The sequence below is a fragment of the Suricata suricatta genome, chromosome 2 (assembly GCF_006229205.1).
Source record: "Suricata suricatta isolate VVHF042 chromosome 2, meerkat_22Aug2017_6uvM2_HiC, whole genome shotgun sequence".
Lineage (NCBI taxonomy): Eukaryota > Metazoa > Chordata > Mammalia > Carnivora > Herpestidae > Suricata > Suricata suricatta.
Genome location: NC_043701.1, coordinates 62,962,921 through 62,979,722, shown reverse-complemented (window position 1 = coordinate 62,979,722; position 16,802 = coordinate 62,962,921). Strand labels below are relative to the sequence as shown.

Sequence of the window (16,802 nt, the reverse complement as noted above, 5' to 3'; positions counted from 1 at the left end):
TCCGTTCGAACCCACGCTCCTCACCCGGCTTGTAAGGTATTCTTTACCATCAAGCCACCAAAGTTCCCGCCAAAAACTATACTATACCTAATACAAACATATATTCTATTCCTTCCAGAACATTTTTTACATTGTACACCAGTTAGGCTGTTGTAAGCGACAGGTCTTTAAAAAATTCATAACAAATCTAGTTTATTTTCTAACATGAGCCACAGCTGCATTAGACAAGTTTCATTCAAGTGTGCTATTAACCCTGAAACCGATTCTTCAGTTAGGAGAAGATGAAGACATAGATATACTTTGTGGTTCTGGTAAGAACGGACCCTATGGAAGCTGTGTCTGCAGTCACCGTCCGTTGTAGACACTACATGGTGACCTACACCCTCAGCAGAAAATCTCAGCATGCAGGTTTCATAAGGGGTTCTGTTCCACCTCACAGCGCTATGTGATAATCATGCTAACTCCTAAAGGGCTGGGTCTTGTTCCCTCACGGTGGACACTGGTAAAAAGAGGGAAGAAAATGTGCAGCGTTCAAACAATGTCATTAGTATGGATTTGATGGGACACGAAGAATCACTGAAGTTCTAGGCAGTGAATCTACACTACAGAAGCTCTTCTAAATCCGTATTCTACAACACAGTGAAGGATTTCCTTGTAATAAGCCTTAAGGCATGTTCTAGGACTATGTGTCCTCCAATGGGAATGTTGATACTTCCTTTAGTTTAGGTGACACTAGCTAAAAGGAGAGCAAATGTTTGTTGATTCTATCGCTTCAAATACAGGCCAATGACCAAGGCAATGTCTGGAAAAAAAAAAACCGAAACACTTTAATTTTTAAGACAACCGCAAGCACCTCAAACAATGGATTATTATTACAACACTTGTTATCTTTTCACAATCTAGTTATTGCAAAGGCATATGGATAAATGTTAATGGACAAAGTCAAGAAAAACGAGGCACCTTAATGAATGTAAAATTTTTTAAAAACCTGACATTCAATCCACTGACTTCTAAAAGAGGCTAAATGCACCTCTGTATATTACATTCTAAAATCGTATTGCCTACTATGGTTTGTGTCCTGGATTCTACAATTTTAAGGAAATGCATAAACAAAATTGTGTGCAACCTGCAAAGGGAAAATCATTTTGTCAACTTCAGTGCATGGGAAGACAATGAAAAAGCTCATAAAACTGTTGTAGCCACGCATATAAACCGCCCCTGGAATGAACGTGATCCCTGTTACCTCTAAGACGTTAGGGTCGTGCCCAATGCACTGCTAACTGTACATACCACACCTTGGTTTTGGACAAACACGAGTAAGCTTTTTGGGAAAGAAAAAAAATATATGTATATATTTTTCCCTCTTCTAATTCCACACACTGCACATGATTTTTGTTGTCCGATTTAATCTATGTAGAATTTAACTTACAGTGTTTAGAGGAGGCAACGCCACAAGGTACCGGGCCATCACATTTTTAAAGGGAAATTGCTCTTTTTCCTTAAAAGTACTTTTAAAAATACGCAAAAATATGAATGGGAGTGCTAAAACTATAATATGTATTTTAGAATGAAAGCATGTCTTTTCTTGCTTTAAAGTGCCATATAGGGAATGACATAACTTGGAGCCACTTGTTTAAAATCCAATGTAAAAGGGCCGTTATGGAATGAAAAGTCTGCACAGCTCCCGGGAGCAGTTCAAGTCCGCTACATGCAACTCAGGCTACAAAGCACTCAAGACTTGGTAGCTTTTCTGAAATTGGAGTCCCCAGCCCATATTTAATGGAAATGAACATTTACAGGGTGCATTTACATACACTATAATACAGGAATGATGTCCCTTTGCCAGAAGATAAAATTGTACATTTCCTTGCTATTTCTTGGTTCCAACTTGATAATTTCTTAAGATTGTAAATTATAGAGTACTCAGCTAAAATATTTCTTCATAAATAGTTACAAAACCTGCCAAAACACAAGGGGGAAGTATTTTCCGTTCAAAAAAACTGACATTTGAATGTCACACAAGAAACGATGCTTAGAGACATGTTATTGTTTCCAGAAGAGAGTGGGTCAGTAAACTACTAAAGCTGAAGACAAAGACTACCTTCCCCAGGGTCACAGTGCACAAAAAGCAGAATGTCAAACAACAGTACCTCAAAGCAAAATAAAGGTCTGAGGATGAAGCCAGCTCGCTTGTAATCCCGTTAGAGAACGAGAGTCACGGTTTAGGTCCCATGTACTGGAAAACATTTGCTAGCTCAGAGCGCTCTGCTGGTAGAATCTGCTAAGAATTCAACCAAGGATGCCGAAGGCATTCACCAGCCGAGGCTCGTTTCTCAGGAACCATTTCTAACATTGGGATCAGGAAATCTGTAAACTGTGCAGCATCTTCGTGGGGCCAGCCATACTTCTCCACAAGGACATCAAAGAGGCTCCAGGGCTTCAGCTTGGTGATATGCCGCAGCTCTCCTGCGGGGAAGAAACAGACAGCGTCAGGAAAGCTCCAAGTGGGTACTTCCCACTGGCGGCCCAGCCAGGCTTTCGGTGACGCGGACGCCTGCCTGCCCGACACTAAGCAACACCGGCGGCTGGCTTCCCCCCACGCAGTGGCCGTGCAATGTCCGGTGGCCATGGTATTCCGCATAAATCTGGCGAATGTGAGGTAGGGGTTCACTGAAAAGGGAACAGTCCATCAACTCAGTTCTAGGCTTCTTTAAATAAGTAGAGGTTCTGAGTCCCCTAGAATGTTTTTTGTTTTTAAGTTTATTCTTATGTTTTGAGTAATCTCTGTAACCCAGTGTGGGGATCGAACTCACAACCCCAATATCCAGAGTCACGGGCTCCACTGGCTGAGCCAGCTGGGCACCACACCTGGAATGATGTCATCTGCAAAGACTGACAAAGGCACTCTCCCTCCAATGTGGGATGTAAGCAATTTGTAAATTTGCTTAGAAGCAGCTTTAGGATACACACTATGTAAATTCCTTGGACTGTTATTTCTGCGTGTGACTGTGCACAGGAAAGGGAGTCTTCCTGTCTAGAAAAGAGAACTTTCTCGGATGGCACATGTGTACTTTAGCTCACTAATCCAATACGGGAACTGCTAGCCAGATGTGACTGCTGAGTCCTGGAAATGCTACCAGTGCGATTCAACAGCCACAGGTAGCTAGCGGCTCCCGTACCGGGCAGCGCAGCTCTAGACGCCAACCTGAACCAAATACCACTCAGCTGCACTGGCTGTAAAGTCTAAGGCCTGGACGTCTGATCTTGAAGCCATGCCGGTCACAGCACCGCAAGCGTAGGCCACCGGGTGCCCTGACTCACACAACAGAATGACCCATGATCTAGTAAATGGTCTGAAAACTAGGATGGCCTTTTTCATAACAGGAAAAAATGTTGATTTAAATCAAACTACCAAAAGGTCAGTATGCCTTTCATTAGGATTAATTCCGTTTCGCTTCCCTAGGAATGTTCACAGGACGCCCCTGCCCTGTAGGCAGAGAGGCCTCCCCTGCAGCTGGCACAGACACGCCTGGTACCTGCTCCCCTCCCACCCCCTGCAGCGCTCTGGGCTCAGAGTGCCAGCAGGTCCTGCTGAGGAAGGTGCCCCACAGGCCCCCCCACTCAAGGGCCAGTTGTCCCCTCCTCGTCCACTTGCTCTAATCTGCCCGCAAGGGAGGGCCTCACGGTGTGCGTCGAGATGCTTCCGTACTAGGTCTTCTCAGGAGGCCTGGTCTGTTTCACCCACTTATGCATCTCAATTTAGACCATCCTCCTCTGTCTTTAATCACAAAGAAAATTACAAAAACGGAAGGAAGAAGGACCGGTAATCCCACCCACAAGGATTTTTCTTTTGGCCTCTCCTGTCTCTGTCATGTGCCTGTGAACCTGTATGTCTACAGAGTTGTCAGCGCAACACACACCAGATCTGAAATAAACAGAACTTTACGGAATGTTTCTTGTTGGAGGGATGGCGTGCAAAGGAAAAGGGGGACAGATTTTGGTGTGGCTCCCAGACTGCAGGTCAGCTCTACTTGGGGGAGGGGAGTGGAGAAAGGGCCACCTTAGAGGAGAAAAGGTTTCCTCCTGTAGAAGGACGTGAGAACAGTCTGAGCAGTCACTCAAAGTTCATCCCCTTTAATCTGGAAATTCCAGCTCTAGGAGTCCAGCCTAAGAAAATAAACCCTGGCAGCGGCCCCCCCCCCCCTGCTCCCAAGTACACATACTTGCAGCAAAATCACAGATGCTCAGTGACAGGAGAACAGGATACATCAACGGGCTGAACACTATCTCATATTACTTATAACGTGGAGGGTAATTACAGGGCCCAGTGTCTGGGACTAAAAGAAGAATAGAAGAGTATGATCACAAGAGTAACCTCCAAAGGGCCCCTCAAGATGGAAGGCAGGTGCCCCCGAACACCAGCTTTGTTAGAAGGTGGCTTCTCTCTCTGCATTTTCCCTTAGCGGCTCTTCTGATTTCAGAGACTTCGCAGCTCACCAGAGCAAGGTTTACGGGAAACCAAGAAAGTTCACATGGAACCTCGAGTCTTCTGGAAAGGGGACAGAACTTCACTGACCTTCATCTATTCTGAGACGGCTGAAAAGCAGTCTGCTCTGAGCGAGGGCTCTGTCTCAGAGGAGGTCAAGTTTAAACTAAAATCCATCAACAGGCATCAAATTATGTACAATCTTCCAGGACAAGAGAGCAGCTTTACCACAATAGCCACCTTAAAATCTGCACAGTACAGTGATGAGAACAACACAAGCTGAAAGGCCCCAAAAATCTATCTATTCAGACCTCGCTAGGTATAAAGGGATAAAAACACTTCCAAAGAATAGACTGGACTACCTAACACGCCCCGACCAGGTAACCCCACACAAAAAGCCACCTGCAGAGACGTGTCTGTGACAGGAGCATACACAGCAGGCACAGTAATCCCGGCTCCGGTGGGTGCACGGGCGTTAACAGCACCGCGGAGGCGGCACCGCACAGCCTCCCGGAGCAGCGAGGAAGCGGATTTCGAAGCCGGGGGGAAGAACTAATGCCAAGGGGGAGAGGAGGAGACACCTTGCCCAGGCCGGATGGTGACGTGCGCCAACTCTCCTTCCCGGGTCTGACTGTGCTCCTCCTGCACAAGAGGCTCCAGGACAAGCCAACAAATTTTCACCGTGACAACCTGTCCCTCAGGAAACAATACCAAGATACGTTTCACTCAAAGAAATTCTGCAAATGACTAGACACTTAATAGCGACAGACTATTTTTTAAACCTTCTTCCTCCTTCCTTTCCTTAAAGAAGGCCGAGTACCACTCAGCCTTTCCTCAGGAGCCCTGCAGGGCCAGCCGGATGGGCCTGCCCTCAGCAGCTGTCATGCTCTGAATCCGCTCAGGGGGCAGGGTCCCCTTGACAGCTGAGGAAAACGGACAGAAATAGGCCCCAAGAAAGGGCTCCTCCATCCACCAAGTCAAGGCTTTGGGACCTGCTACTCTATTTGCCAGGCCCAGATTATCAGGGTGCTTTTTGAGGAAAAAAGTTAAGTACTTCCATTAGACTTTTCCTGAATATCATTTTAAGTGAACTGTGTGAAGGAAAATACTTTATTATATCCAATGAAATTGTAATATTCCAGAATTCAGCATATAAGCATATGGGGGACGATGAGGCAAAGCCTTATACTGTATTTCAGGGAACAATGGTAACTAGAGAAGAAACCATGATATAAAATACATTCGGATACATTTCATGGCATACAGATAGGAAGGAACCCTGTCCACAAATACCGGTACAACCAAGACGCGAAACAAACGAAGGAATTCCTACAAATCTGTAGGTCAATATCTGAGTTCAGCATAGGCCTTACCTCCAGCACATACAGAAATTAACTCAAAAAGGAACACAGCCCAAAGTGTTTAAAATTATAAATTCTTAGCAGAAAACAGAATAATCTCTGTGACCTTGAAACAGGCAACGGTTTCTTAGATGTGACATCAAAAGTACAAGTCGCAAAAATAAGTAACAAAGGAAAAAGTAGAAGATTGGACTTCATCAAAATTAAAGCCTTATACTTCAACTATCACACATGTGCATTTAGGAGGAGTTAAAACAGGGGCACCTGGGTGGCTGGGTCAATTAAGCGTCCAACTCCTGTTCTCAGATCAGGTAGTGACCACGGTTCGTGGGATCAAGCCGCAAATCTGGCTCTATGCTGACAGCGGGCAGCCTGCCTGGGACTCACTCCCCACCTCTCTCTGCCCCTCCCCCACACGTGCTCCCTCCCTCTTTATCTCTCTCAAAATAGATAAACTTAAAAAAAAAAGGAGAGAAGTAAAAACCCATCCACACAAAAGTGTACAATATTCACAGCAGCATTATTCATATAAAAAAAAACAAAAACCCACATACTCATCAACTGGTGAGTGAAGATACCAAACAGGTCTCTATATACATCAAAAGCAGAATTTTGGGACACCTGGGTGGCTCAGTCGGTTAAGCGTCCATCTTCCGCTCACGTCATGATCTCACGGTTTATGAGTTGGAGCCCCACGTCAGGCTCTGGACTGTGACAGCTCAGAGCCTGGAGTCTGCTTTGGAGTCTGTGTCTCCCTCTCTCTTTGCCCCACCCCAGGTTGCACTCTTTCTCTCTCTCAAAAATAAACATAAAAAAAAAAAAAAAAAAGCAGAGTACAACACATGCACCCACATGCACGAGCCCAGAAACACAAGTACACAGAAGCAGCCGTCACAGGGTGCACACACTGTAGGATTCCATCTACACAGAAACCCAGAGAGAGCAGCACAAGAGGTTGCCAGGGGTCAAGGTGGGAAGAATACAGAATGAATGCTAATGGGCAAAGGGTTTCTTGTTGAGAATAAAACTATTCTGAAATCAGACAGCGGTGACGGCTGCATAACTCTGGACTATTCTGAAACCAACTGAATTATACACTTTTTAAAAGGGTGAATTCGGGGCCCCTGGGTGGCTCAGTCAGTTAAGCCTCCAACTTCGGCTAAGGTCATGATCTCACCTTCGTCAGTTGGAGCCCCGCAGAGCCTGGAGCCTGCTTCTAGTCTGTGTCTCCCTCTCTCTCTGCCCCTCCTGGCTCATGCTCTGTCTCTCTGTCTCAAAAATAAATAAAAACATTAAAAAAAATAAAATAAAAATAAGAGAGTGAAGTCTATGGTACATAGGCTGTATCTGAATAAAGGCGTTATTAAAAAAACGGGAACAAAGCTTACAACAAGGTAATAACTTTAAAAGAATTCAATGGGGCACCTGGGTGGCTCAGTTGGATGACAGTCCGAATTCCGCCCAGGTCATGATCCCGCATTTTGTGGGTTTAAGCCCCGCATCAGGCTCTGTGCTGACAGCTTGGAGCCTGGAGCCTATTTCAGATTCTGTGTCTCCCTCTCTCTGCCCCTCCTTTGCTTGCATTCTGTCTCCCAAAAAATGAATAAATATTTTTAAAAACTTAACTAAAAAAATAAAAAGAAAGAAAAGAATTCCAATGCTGCGTTAGTAAGTACACACACTAGAAACAAACACTGACTTGCAGCTCGTGATAAGTGACAGGAATACATGGGATGAACTAACCAGAACTGAGCTGAACATGTTAGAGCAAGAATTTAACATTTTTTGCATTATATGCTCAAATTCAAAATGAAATTATTAAAACACTAGTTCAGACCTATGATCTGTAGGTCTGTGATTTTCCCAAATGTCTCAGTGGTGTTCCCCATGTCCCTCTGTCTGCCTAGAGAGTGCACACCATCACCACCACACCCTCCCGCCTTGCACCCCAGTCCTGGGGGGGGGTTGCTGACCACACAGCCTTAAAACGGGGCCCTGCATGCGGGCCTGCCTGGGCCACAAGGGCCAGAGTGTCACCACCTTCTGGCTCACCAGAAATGAAGACTCAACACAGGATCACGTTTCTAATTTGGTTAAGTCATTTTCTAGGCCTGCCCTGCACTGGGCTGTGGGGGATCCCACACCCAACAGGACAGACTGTGTCCTTGATCTCACAGAGGATCCTCACAACTCAGAAGTGATGTTTAGAGTGAAACAGTAGTTAAAGTCATTCATGTTTTAAACATGACTAGCTTAGACTCAGTCGTGTGAGGAGCCTTTTCTAGTCATTTGTACCGAGTCCGCTCATGGGGAGATCAGCCCCAGGCATCCCCAAGGCGGCCTCATGCCCGGGCCTGGCGCCTGCCTGTGCAGTCAGCAAACCGCAGCCGCTGACGGACTTCACCACCCGCAGCCATGGCGATGAGTGGGACAGCACCAGCCTACACAGGCCCAGAGGCCACGGCGGCCTCACTCTACAGAAAAATAAGAGAAATCTGTTGATTTGGGCGATTCTGGAGAGGAGCTGAAATCATTCTAACAGTTTTCATCTCAAACACTAAAAAAGAAGAATGCGGAACACGGCGTCCCCTTTAAGAGCCAACCGTGAGACCATGACCTGAGCTGAAACCTGGAGCTGGATGCTTAACCAACTGAGGCACCCAGCGCCCTGTCTGCATTGGTTTCTTGCACGCTTTGAATTGCACTTAAGGTCTTTGGTCCAACACAGATCACTCTCTTACATTCCAGCACATGTGATGCCCTTACCTAGAATCAAACCGTTTTTCTTAAAAAAGTAAACTACTCTGGTATTTCCAACACAGAAATCGTGGGTCGACGGAAGGTATACTCCGGACCGCGCGGTTTCTTGCTTCGGCACATGACGAGCGCTGGGAGCCTCCCTGGGGACCTGTCTCACTCCACCCCGGCTGCTACCTTAAAACACGACCAAACTGAGTGGCTTATAAATAATAACCAATTTATTCCCCACAGTTCTGGAGGCTGCCAGTCTCAGATCTGGCTGCCAGCAGGGCTGGGTTCCAGTGAGAGCCCCCTTCTGGGTCACAGACCTCTTCTGTCCTCTGCACATGGTGCACAGGGCAAGGGCACTAATCTGAACCAGGAGAGCCCTGCCCTCAGGACCTTATGCACTCTCCAAAGGCCCCCACCTCCTAATACTACCACCTCTGGGGGTGAGGATTCCCACACATGAATTTTCGGAGGGGAGGGGTACACACCGTCAGACCACAGCGGGACGGACCATGGACAGAGAGCACAGAGGCGCTCACTTCTGGTAGGGCAAGTGCATTTCTACGCAAGATCTTTAGTGGCTAATGTCCACACCCAGAGGGATAACTTGCTGATTATCAAACTGTAACAGGATGAGAACAGAAACTACCTGCTCTGACAAAACATCTAGCTCGACTGGGAAGTTCCAGGCTAAGAAATACCTACTCAGTTATCATTTTACCCAGAACTGTACGTAAGAAGAGGTCACTTAGCTGCACTTGGTTTTTAGCTTCCACACACAGACCCCACACTCTTCCTCGCAGGCCTCAAGGTGAGGAAGTGGCCTGGGCTCCCCCAGGAGGACAAAGAGCTGGAAAGTGTGCAGCTCACTGCCTCTCAATTGCTGCCCATTTTCCAAAGGGATGCAAGCAAATTAGTAACAGTTTCTGATTTTGCTTTTCTCTGTGTCAGTTCTGGCACAAAGGTACTTAAAAACTGTTTATGGATAATTTTAAGATCTTATTACTTCCAAAATGTATGTCCCCACACAATCCTTAGGGGGGCATGTCAAAACTCGGGTTTTATGTAACAAATCATTCCTCTCATCCTGGGGGACATGGTGAAATCTATTTTCATGACAGGCCATCATTCATCAAAATAATATTTCTGTGACTTCTGTAAAACCCTAAATCCCTTCTGATCTCCACTTATTATTCCCAGTCACTTGCCTCATCAGAAACCCTCCCCCATATCCAAAGGAAGGGAGAAAGGGCTCCAGTTACCACAGTAACACTTAGTCACAATGCATCTGGTCTATTGTCACCATGGAGGCCAAATGGATTTTGACCCTGCAGGTCACCTTCCAACAAGTGACCCAGCAGAGCCCATGCACTCAGGCCCTAAAGCGCATGTGTGGTGACGACAGGAAGACACGGCCTCATGGTCCTGGGCAAGAGCTCTTAAGAGCTCTGTATGCCTGTTTGGGGACAGGCAGCAGTCACATGCAGACCACGAGCAGTCCCAGGAGCAGAGCTGCTGATGGGGAGGCTGAAAAGAACACTGTCTTCCAGCCCAAAGGGCTACAAAAGTCAGGCAGCTCTGAGCAGAGCCACTCACTAACCGGCATCAGTTCACTACACATCACTCATCAGCCCACTCCCCAAGGACAGCACCTGCCGAGTGGGGTGAGGAGGGGCTTCTGGGCTGGCACCCAGCAGGTGCTGTCCCAGGGGCAGGCCCGAGGGCCTCAGAGCAGCTGCCTCTAGGAATGAACCTGACCACAGGCTCTACCTCCTCGATATTTGGGTCCCCTCCTGTCGTTCCTGTCTCTCTTCTTCCCTGCTGTGCCTAGTGAGCGGTTCCCAAGCCACAGACAGTGCACGGACCCCAGGCATGCTAAGCAGCTTCTCGCTGCAGAGAAAAGGCAGCAGCAGCACAACTAAAGGGAAAATCCTGTGTGTCTTTACTGGCTGCTGGTCCCCCAGGCCTGATGCCCGTGTGGGAAATAAGGACCATCCCCCCCGCCCCCAGCCTGGTGCCAGAACTCTGCTCATTGGTCTGTGGCGGATTCTCTGCTTGGCTGATGGAGCAGGTGCTAAGGCCCTGTCCTCCAGTGCCTGTTCCCTCCCCTAGAGCATCAGCAGGTCAGCAATGTCCCCTATTTCATGATATACTAGGCTGGCAGCTCTTGGCCACCCTCCCCCACCAAGCCTCCATCTGACAGTGGTTAACAGCTGTGGCTGGGGGTTCCCTGCAAGTCATCTGCCAGCCAAGTCTTCCCAGGGGCCAGGCCATCTCTCAGAGGCTCTGAAAGCATTCTGAAATGTGGAAGAGGGGTCTGCCTTGATTAAAACAGCGTTCCTCAAGCACACCGAATTCCAAGCCACAGTAATCCAGAGCTTTCCTTGCTTCAGCCCTTCAACCATTTTCAAGATGTTTCCTATGGAAACTCAGCCCTCTAGCTCAGTAATCCTGCTGTCTGGAAGTCCGCCATGTTTACAGTGTTTTCTTTCCTGTTTGTAACTTTGCCTCAGCAAACATGACACGAGCTACTATGGTCCCTTGTGCTGCACAGGAAATGGGAGGTTCAGAGATGACATGAAGACATGGCGTGCCCAGCCTCACACCACGCTGTCACAGAATGGAGTTCAGTGGCAAAGCTATTTTACTAGCCTCAGGCTTACTTGGGCCCGCATATAAGGGGAACCATGTACCTTGCTCATGTGACCCAAACTCAAAGATGAGGTGGGTTCTGTTCTCAACACCAAAATCAGCATAGGTTGTCTGAAGAGCAGTTTTTCCTGACAAATCTGTCTTCCCTGTAACAAGCCTTTAAAAGGTAGTAAGAAAATAACGGCAGCTAGTTACACATTTCAGAGGTTCTCCACTGGGCGGTCCTAGGAACACTGGGAGCAGCGGTCACTGTGCTCGGGGTTAAGTGGAACAGAAAACTGCCGGCTTCGGCATAGCGCATTCGAGTCTTGCACATTTAATGGGGATGTGCCAGTAGAAGGATGGGACAAGCACTGGGTGGTCGGTCATCACTGAAGGGTATATAGTAAGGGATTAGGACTCGAGGGGACTACCTCATCTCACAGGAAAATGAAAAGTCAAAGCCAATTCTCCAAATCTGGCTAAAGCAGGAAGGGATAGAGCATGTTGGACTTTCAGAAATTTCCAGAAACTTCATGTCCTGCTCACACCAACTTTAAAAGTTCTTTATTAAAAGGGGATGCAACTGCTCCCTCTCCCTGCCAAAAAAAATCCAAGCAGGAAAACTATAATTAAGAGGCCCAATGTGCTCACACAAAAGAATATGGTGCGGGGGAGGGGTTCTTTAAAAATAAATTCCTGGTGCCTTTTTACTCAAGTAAATCAGCTGTAACGCAATGTGAGTAGAGTGGGGGAGAACAAAACGTCATTTCTCCGGGCCGGGGGGCGGGGGGGGGGGGGGCGGGGACACAGCGTCTCAGCGGCCCACGCCACAAGGAGCTCAGACACACCCAGCAGGGCACGGAGGGATGCTCACTAAAGCCTCGTCTCTAGGCTGCCTCGACTCCGTGGCAAACACACTCAGGCTCGGCGAACAACATGGGACATGGAAAGAGAAGTCTAGTTGGTTTCTAAAAATCACTTAAACTCCTTCCCATAAATCCATGAATACCCAGACTGGGCTTAGATCAGAGAGGAGAGGGTGGGGAGGAGACAGAGGGTGCCAGGAAGCGGAACTCTTACAAAATCCGTACTCCACAGATGGAAGATGCATCAAGCTTATTTCTTGAGAGCTTTCTTCAGCAGAATTCCCCAGCTGTAAAGGTCCAGGTCTTTCTCCACTGCCCACATGTGAATGCACAATTTCTCCTTTTGGGAGAGGATTATGCTGAAAATTAGTGTTGCATAAATACCGTTACCTTTTCTGGTGAAAAACTCCTTGGAATATTTTCCCAACATAGCGTATTTTCGAGGGACTTTCCCCAGCAGTTCAATGATCAATGCTATGTGATCTGCATTGGGAAACATTGCCAGCAAAACAGAAACACACGACAGTTTAATCAGTACACTGCATGCAGACACTGCTACCGCCCGCGCAGACAGAAACGGAGCGCCACCTGGGTAATCCAAGCACAGGCTCTGCGGTGTGGCCGGACGCACGGTGTGACCACGGCAAGGTCGAGCGCGGCCTTCCCTGTCAACTTTTAAATCGGCACATGAATTTGCTTTCTGAATTTAGGAGAAACGTCTGTCCTCATTAGCGCTACAATCAGCAGCTGCTATCCCGTTTCTGTCTGCATCGTGGCGCTTTTCAGAAAGAAGAGGTACTACCTCTGCGATTGAAGAATTCCCGAGAATATTTTCCAGATAGAGCAAAGTGCCTTGGGATACTGCCTAGCAGCTCTATGATGTGGGCTATGTGGTCTATGGAGGAGAGAAAAACAGGACACGGGAATGGGAGGGGCACAGGGAAGGATGGGATAAAAGAAGAGGGGGAAAAAATTGAAATTAGTAAAAAACCAGAAATAGATTCAAATCAACAATGTCTGCAGCACATCCATGCAGAGGCTTCTGGGGCTGGGAGGCCTCAGGCACCATCTGGAGCACCGACGGTGACTGATGCCAGCTCACCCCAGGCCACCCCAGCACTGTAAGCAAATAAGCATGGAGATGGTCAGCTTTACAGATGGAATTCAGGCCAGAATTCCCAGGTTTTCAACTTGGCTCCCCACAGGACAGTGAAACGGGCAGCGGATCAGTGGACAAAAGTGCCACAGAGAGGCCCTGGCGGGAGGTGCACGGCCTGTCCTTCCCCGGCTGCTGGGCACCAGGCTGAGGCCAGTGGGAAGGAGAGGTGGGCCCGGGCTGAGCTGCCCGTCCACTGTTCCTGAGGGGGCTTCAAGCTCAGGGGAAAGCATCTCAATTGGGCATTTGAAAACCAAAACACAGCTCTGTTTCAGTACAGAAACACAATACCCTCCGGAAGCTCAGGCCTCTGAGGAGGCCCAGCCTGAGGTATCTGGCAGGCAGCGCTACTCACCTTCATCCCTGGAATAGTCTTCCCCAGAATGCGGTTCAAACAAATAATCTCCCGTTGCCAGCTCAAATGCCTAGGACACAACAGATGACACGCTAAGCACTTCACAGACACTGGCCCTGAGGCAGCAGCTTTCTCTCCTTAGACAAGAGACCTACGTCTTAGCAGGATCTGATCAAACCCAAGAGCCTTCTGAAACACCTCAACACCAACGTTTTTCTTCCTCTCAGGTCAAAGAGGCGTCAGAAATTTTCTCCCATTTCCTCTACTGGAGGGTGTGAAGGCTGCGTGCCTGCAATGAGCAGCTGTGTGCAGGTCTGGGGTGGGGGGCGCCCCAGCTCAACGCCGGGCCCAGGACTCAAGCCTGCCTTCCACCCATAGGCTCATGTGGCCTCTGGAGAGCGGGCGCCACTGTTCGTTTGAAGCAAAGACCTTCGTGCCTTAGTCACCAGGAGCTCTGCTCAGCACCTCAGCACTTCTCCCATTTCTGACTCAAGCAAAGGAAACCCTCGAGCCGAACAGAAGGCTCTGAGCCCTGGGCCAGGAGGAACCTGGTGAGGAGGCTAAGGGGGGGCCAGCCTGCCTCTGGGACTCCACTACCCAGCCCCCAGCATGCTGGCAGGTGAGGGGTACCCTTTGTTTCCATTTCTGCTACGCACTCTTCCCCCCTTGTTAAAAGAAAGACAGAGAGAAAGAAAGAAAAGAGGAGAAAAGAAAAGAAAGAAAAAGTCTCAGGACCATGAGTTTAATTTGCTAATGTTATATAAAGATGGCAAGCTGCCACTGCTGTGATGATCAAATACCAAGTTTAAAATTTTATTTTATTTTACTTTTTAAGGAAAAGGCTAAATCCTGTATTTGTTTTTTCTATACTTACTTCAATTTTTTGATTGGGTCTTGCTGTTCTGAAAGATGCTCAGGGGCCTCGACCCCCATCACTGACGCCTGCAGGTCAGGGCCCTTCTCACTCCCACCCCCGATGAACTGTCATGGCACCCATCACTTCCTCCTTCTGTCCACGACCAGAGTGGGTCGGGAGGGACCCGTTGCCTAGTACTGTCTTTAACACATCAAGGGCGGATGCACTGAGGCCAGGACCACATCTCCTCATCATTTTTTTTTTTTTAAAACAAAGGAGGGCAGTGGGGTGAGAAGATGGTTGTCAGCTACCCCGTGAGAGCACTGGTGCATGAAGTCAGGATCCCACAGGGCCAGGACATGCCCGTCCCAGGACCGAGTAAGCTGGTCAAGCAGGCGCAGCAGGGCCAGGGAAAGTCCTCATCCGGGGCCTTTCCTCTCCACCCAACCTCACCTATGGCCACAAATCCAAGGGGATTACTGAATGGCCAAAAGAGTCTTCCCCATCCAGGACACAAAAGAGCCTACAAGCCAGAAAAGGTGAGACCCTAATGGAGAAGAAGCCACTGTGGGCACTTCACGGAGGGGCCACGGCTGCTCCTTAATTAACCCTCCCCTGAGAACTCTCTCTCCTCGCTCATTTTCAAAGACATTTCAATCGGGTTGAATTTATTTCTTACAGCCTAACACTAAGGTAGGTCAACAGAGTGTTCTTTGAAAGATGACCATTTCGATTAGCACCCACGTGTTTTCAATGCAACACTCAAGTCAAAGAAGCCTATAAAGAAATGCTTTAGAAGAGAGAAGGAAGATTCGAGGTAGGATGGAGGCTCTCCATCTGGTCCCGGTTCTCTGGAGAAGGACAAGATTTCCTTAACAAGAAGCACACCATGAAGAGCAGATCCAGACATTCTGATGGAAACGTGGGCTCTCGTGCTTCATGACCTGCCTTCACGCAGGTGAAAGAGAACCACCTTCAGCTCTTAGGTTACTCCTGACAGATCCTCTGTTGTGACTGCTTTAATTCTTGGGATTTTTTATGCTTCGGAACCTTGGATTCCATCCTCTGTACTTGACCAGACCCCCTCAGAAGGTATTCCCCTGTAGTAAACTCTGTTCTCAGGTCTCGGGGAGACCTGACACCTCTTTCTTGAAATGCCCTCCCCCCACACCAAGTACCCCAATCTGAATAAATAAGGTCACCTATTCTTTCTGTGATGTGACCAGTGCCGAACAAGTGACCTGTGCCAGCCTGGCTTTTCTTATTTCTAGAGCACTGAATGCAGCTCACCGGGGGGCCTGTAGACAGTCCTTGCTCCAGTGCTGACACACAAGTGCACATCAGTCGTTGCCTTGGCCCGCACAGAATTTTTAGATCACATACAAAAATTCTATCGGGAGAGGCCCCAAGACTCAAGAAAAGGAAAAGAGGTTCAACAGGATACATATCTCAGTGTCTCTGCCTTGTTCTGTCGTTCTGTCCTCCAACTTGAAGAGCCCTCCTCCCTGATGAGAGCAAAGGCACCAGCCGCCACGCAGGAGCTCGCAAACCCAGTGGGGCCTCGGCAAGTCTTCATGCCGTTTGTGTCCTCAAAGGACTCCAGGCCTCACCACCAAGAACAACCTGGGGCTTGAGTAGAGCCTGGCATCATGAATTTAATATACTATATGTTCCTAAACTTCTACAAAAGGACAGGAGTGGAGAGAAACCGCCTCGTGTTTACCAGGTTCTCTGGGAAGAACAGAAGGGACCTCTCAGCCTTGGCCTTCAGGGATGGGAGGTGGGGGTGAGGAACGGTCCAGAAAAATCATGCTTCTAACATCTGACTCATTAAAGCAACCACCCATAAGGAGCCGTGGAGGCAGCGAGGGAGCGCACACTCAGTCCAAGGGGAGTGGGGGAGGGGGGGCGGGAGGAAGGAGATGTCCACAGAACTGTTCGCAGCAGCAGGAGCCGCCAGGCTGTGGGGGCTGCGGGGAGGGGCGAGTCCTAATCTAATGGAAGGCAAACACAACCAGGTATAAAATCGCCCTGAGCTCCACCATTATTCTCCTGTCTCTGTGATCTTGTCCTATTTTTTCAGTTATATCACCAAAATTTAACACCCCAAATTAGAAGCACAGGATTTCAGAGTTGAAAGAGCTCTTGGAGTCTAATTCCGGGCAGCCTGGCACGGCCCCTCCTGTGTTGCTGGGGACAAGTAAGGCCTGACCTCACCACATCCTGGAGCGGAGCATTTCTCCCCTGAAGCTCCAATTTTTGAAAGTGCTCCCTTCCTCCTGACCTAACCTCTGCCTCCCACCGTGTCCGGGCCCCCCACCCCCTCCTGCCCTCTACATC

The 16,802-nt window shown here is 48.4% G+C and overlaps 1 protein-coding gene across 9 annotated transcripts in view; it reads right to left on the bottom strand.

The window, feature by feature from the left end:
* Window positions 1-1,386: 1,386 nt before the first annotated feature.
* SRPK2 (SRSF protein kinase 2) overlaps window positions 1,387-16,802 on the bottom strand; it is a 243,042-nt gene continuing 227,626 nt past the window's right edge. For 3 of the 9 annotated variants that reach the window (XM_029927575.1, XM_029927590.1, XM_029927579.1), the window contains exons 13-16: window positions 13,607-13,676; window positions 12,898-12,990; window positions 12,486-12,578; window positions 1,387-2,466 (exon numbers count right to left, since the gene is read on the bottom strand). In XM_029927575.1, coding sequence (XP_029783435.1) covers window positions 2,282-2,466; window positions 12,486-12,578; window positions 12,898-12,990; window positions 13,607-13,676 — 441 coding nt within the window. In that variant the 3' untranslated portion in view covers window positions 1,387-2,281. Of the gene's footprint in view, window positions 2,467-4,208; window positions 4,338-12,309; window positions 12,455-12,485; window positions 12,579-12,897; window positions 12,991-13,606; window positions 13,677-16,802 lie in introns of those variants that run through there. The other 6 variants (XR_003904454.1, XR_003904456.1, XR_003904457.1 and 3 more) reach the window with 6 other exon arrangements.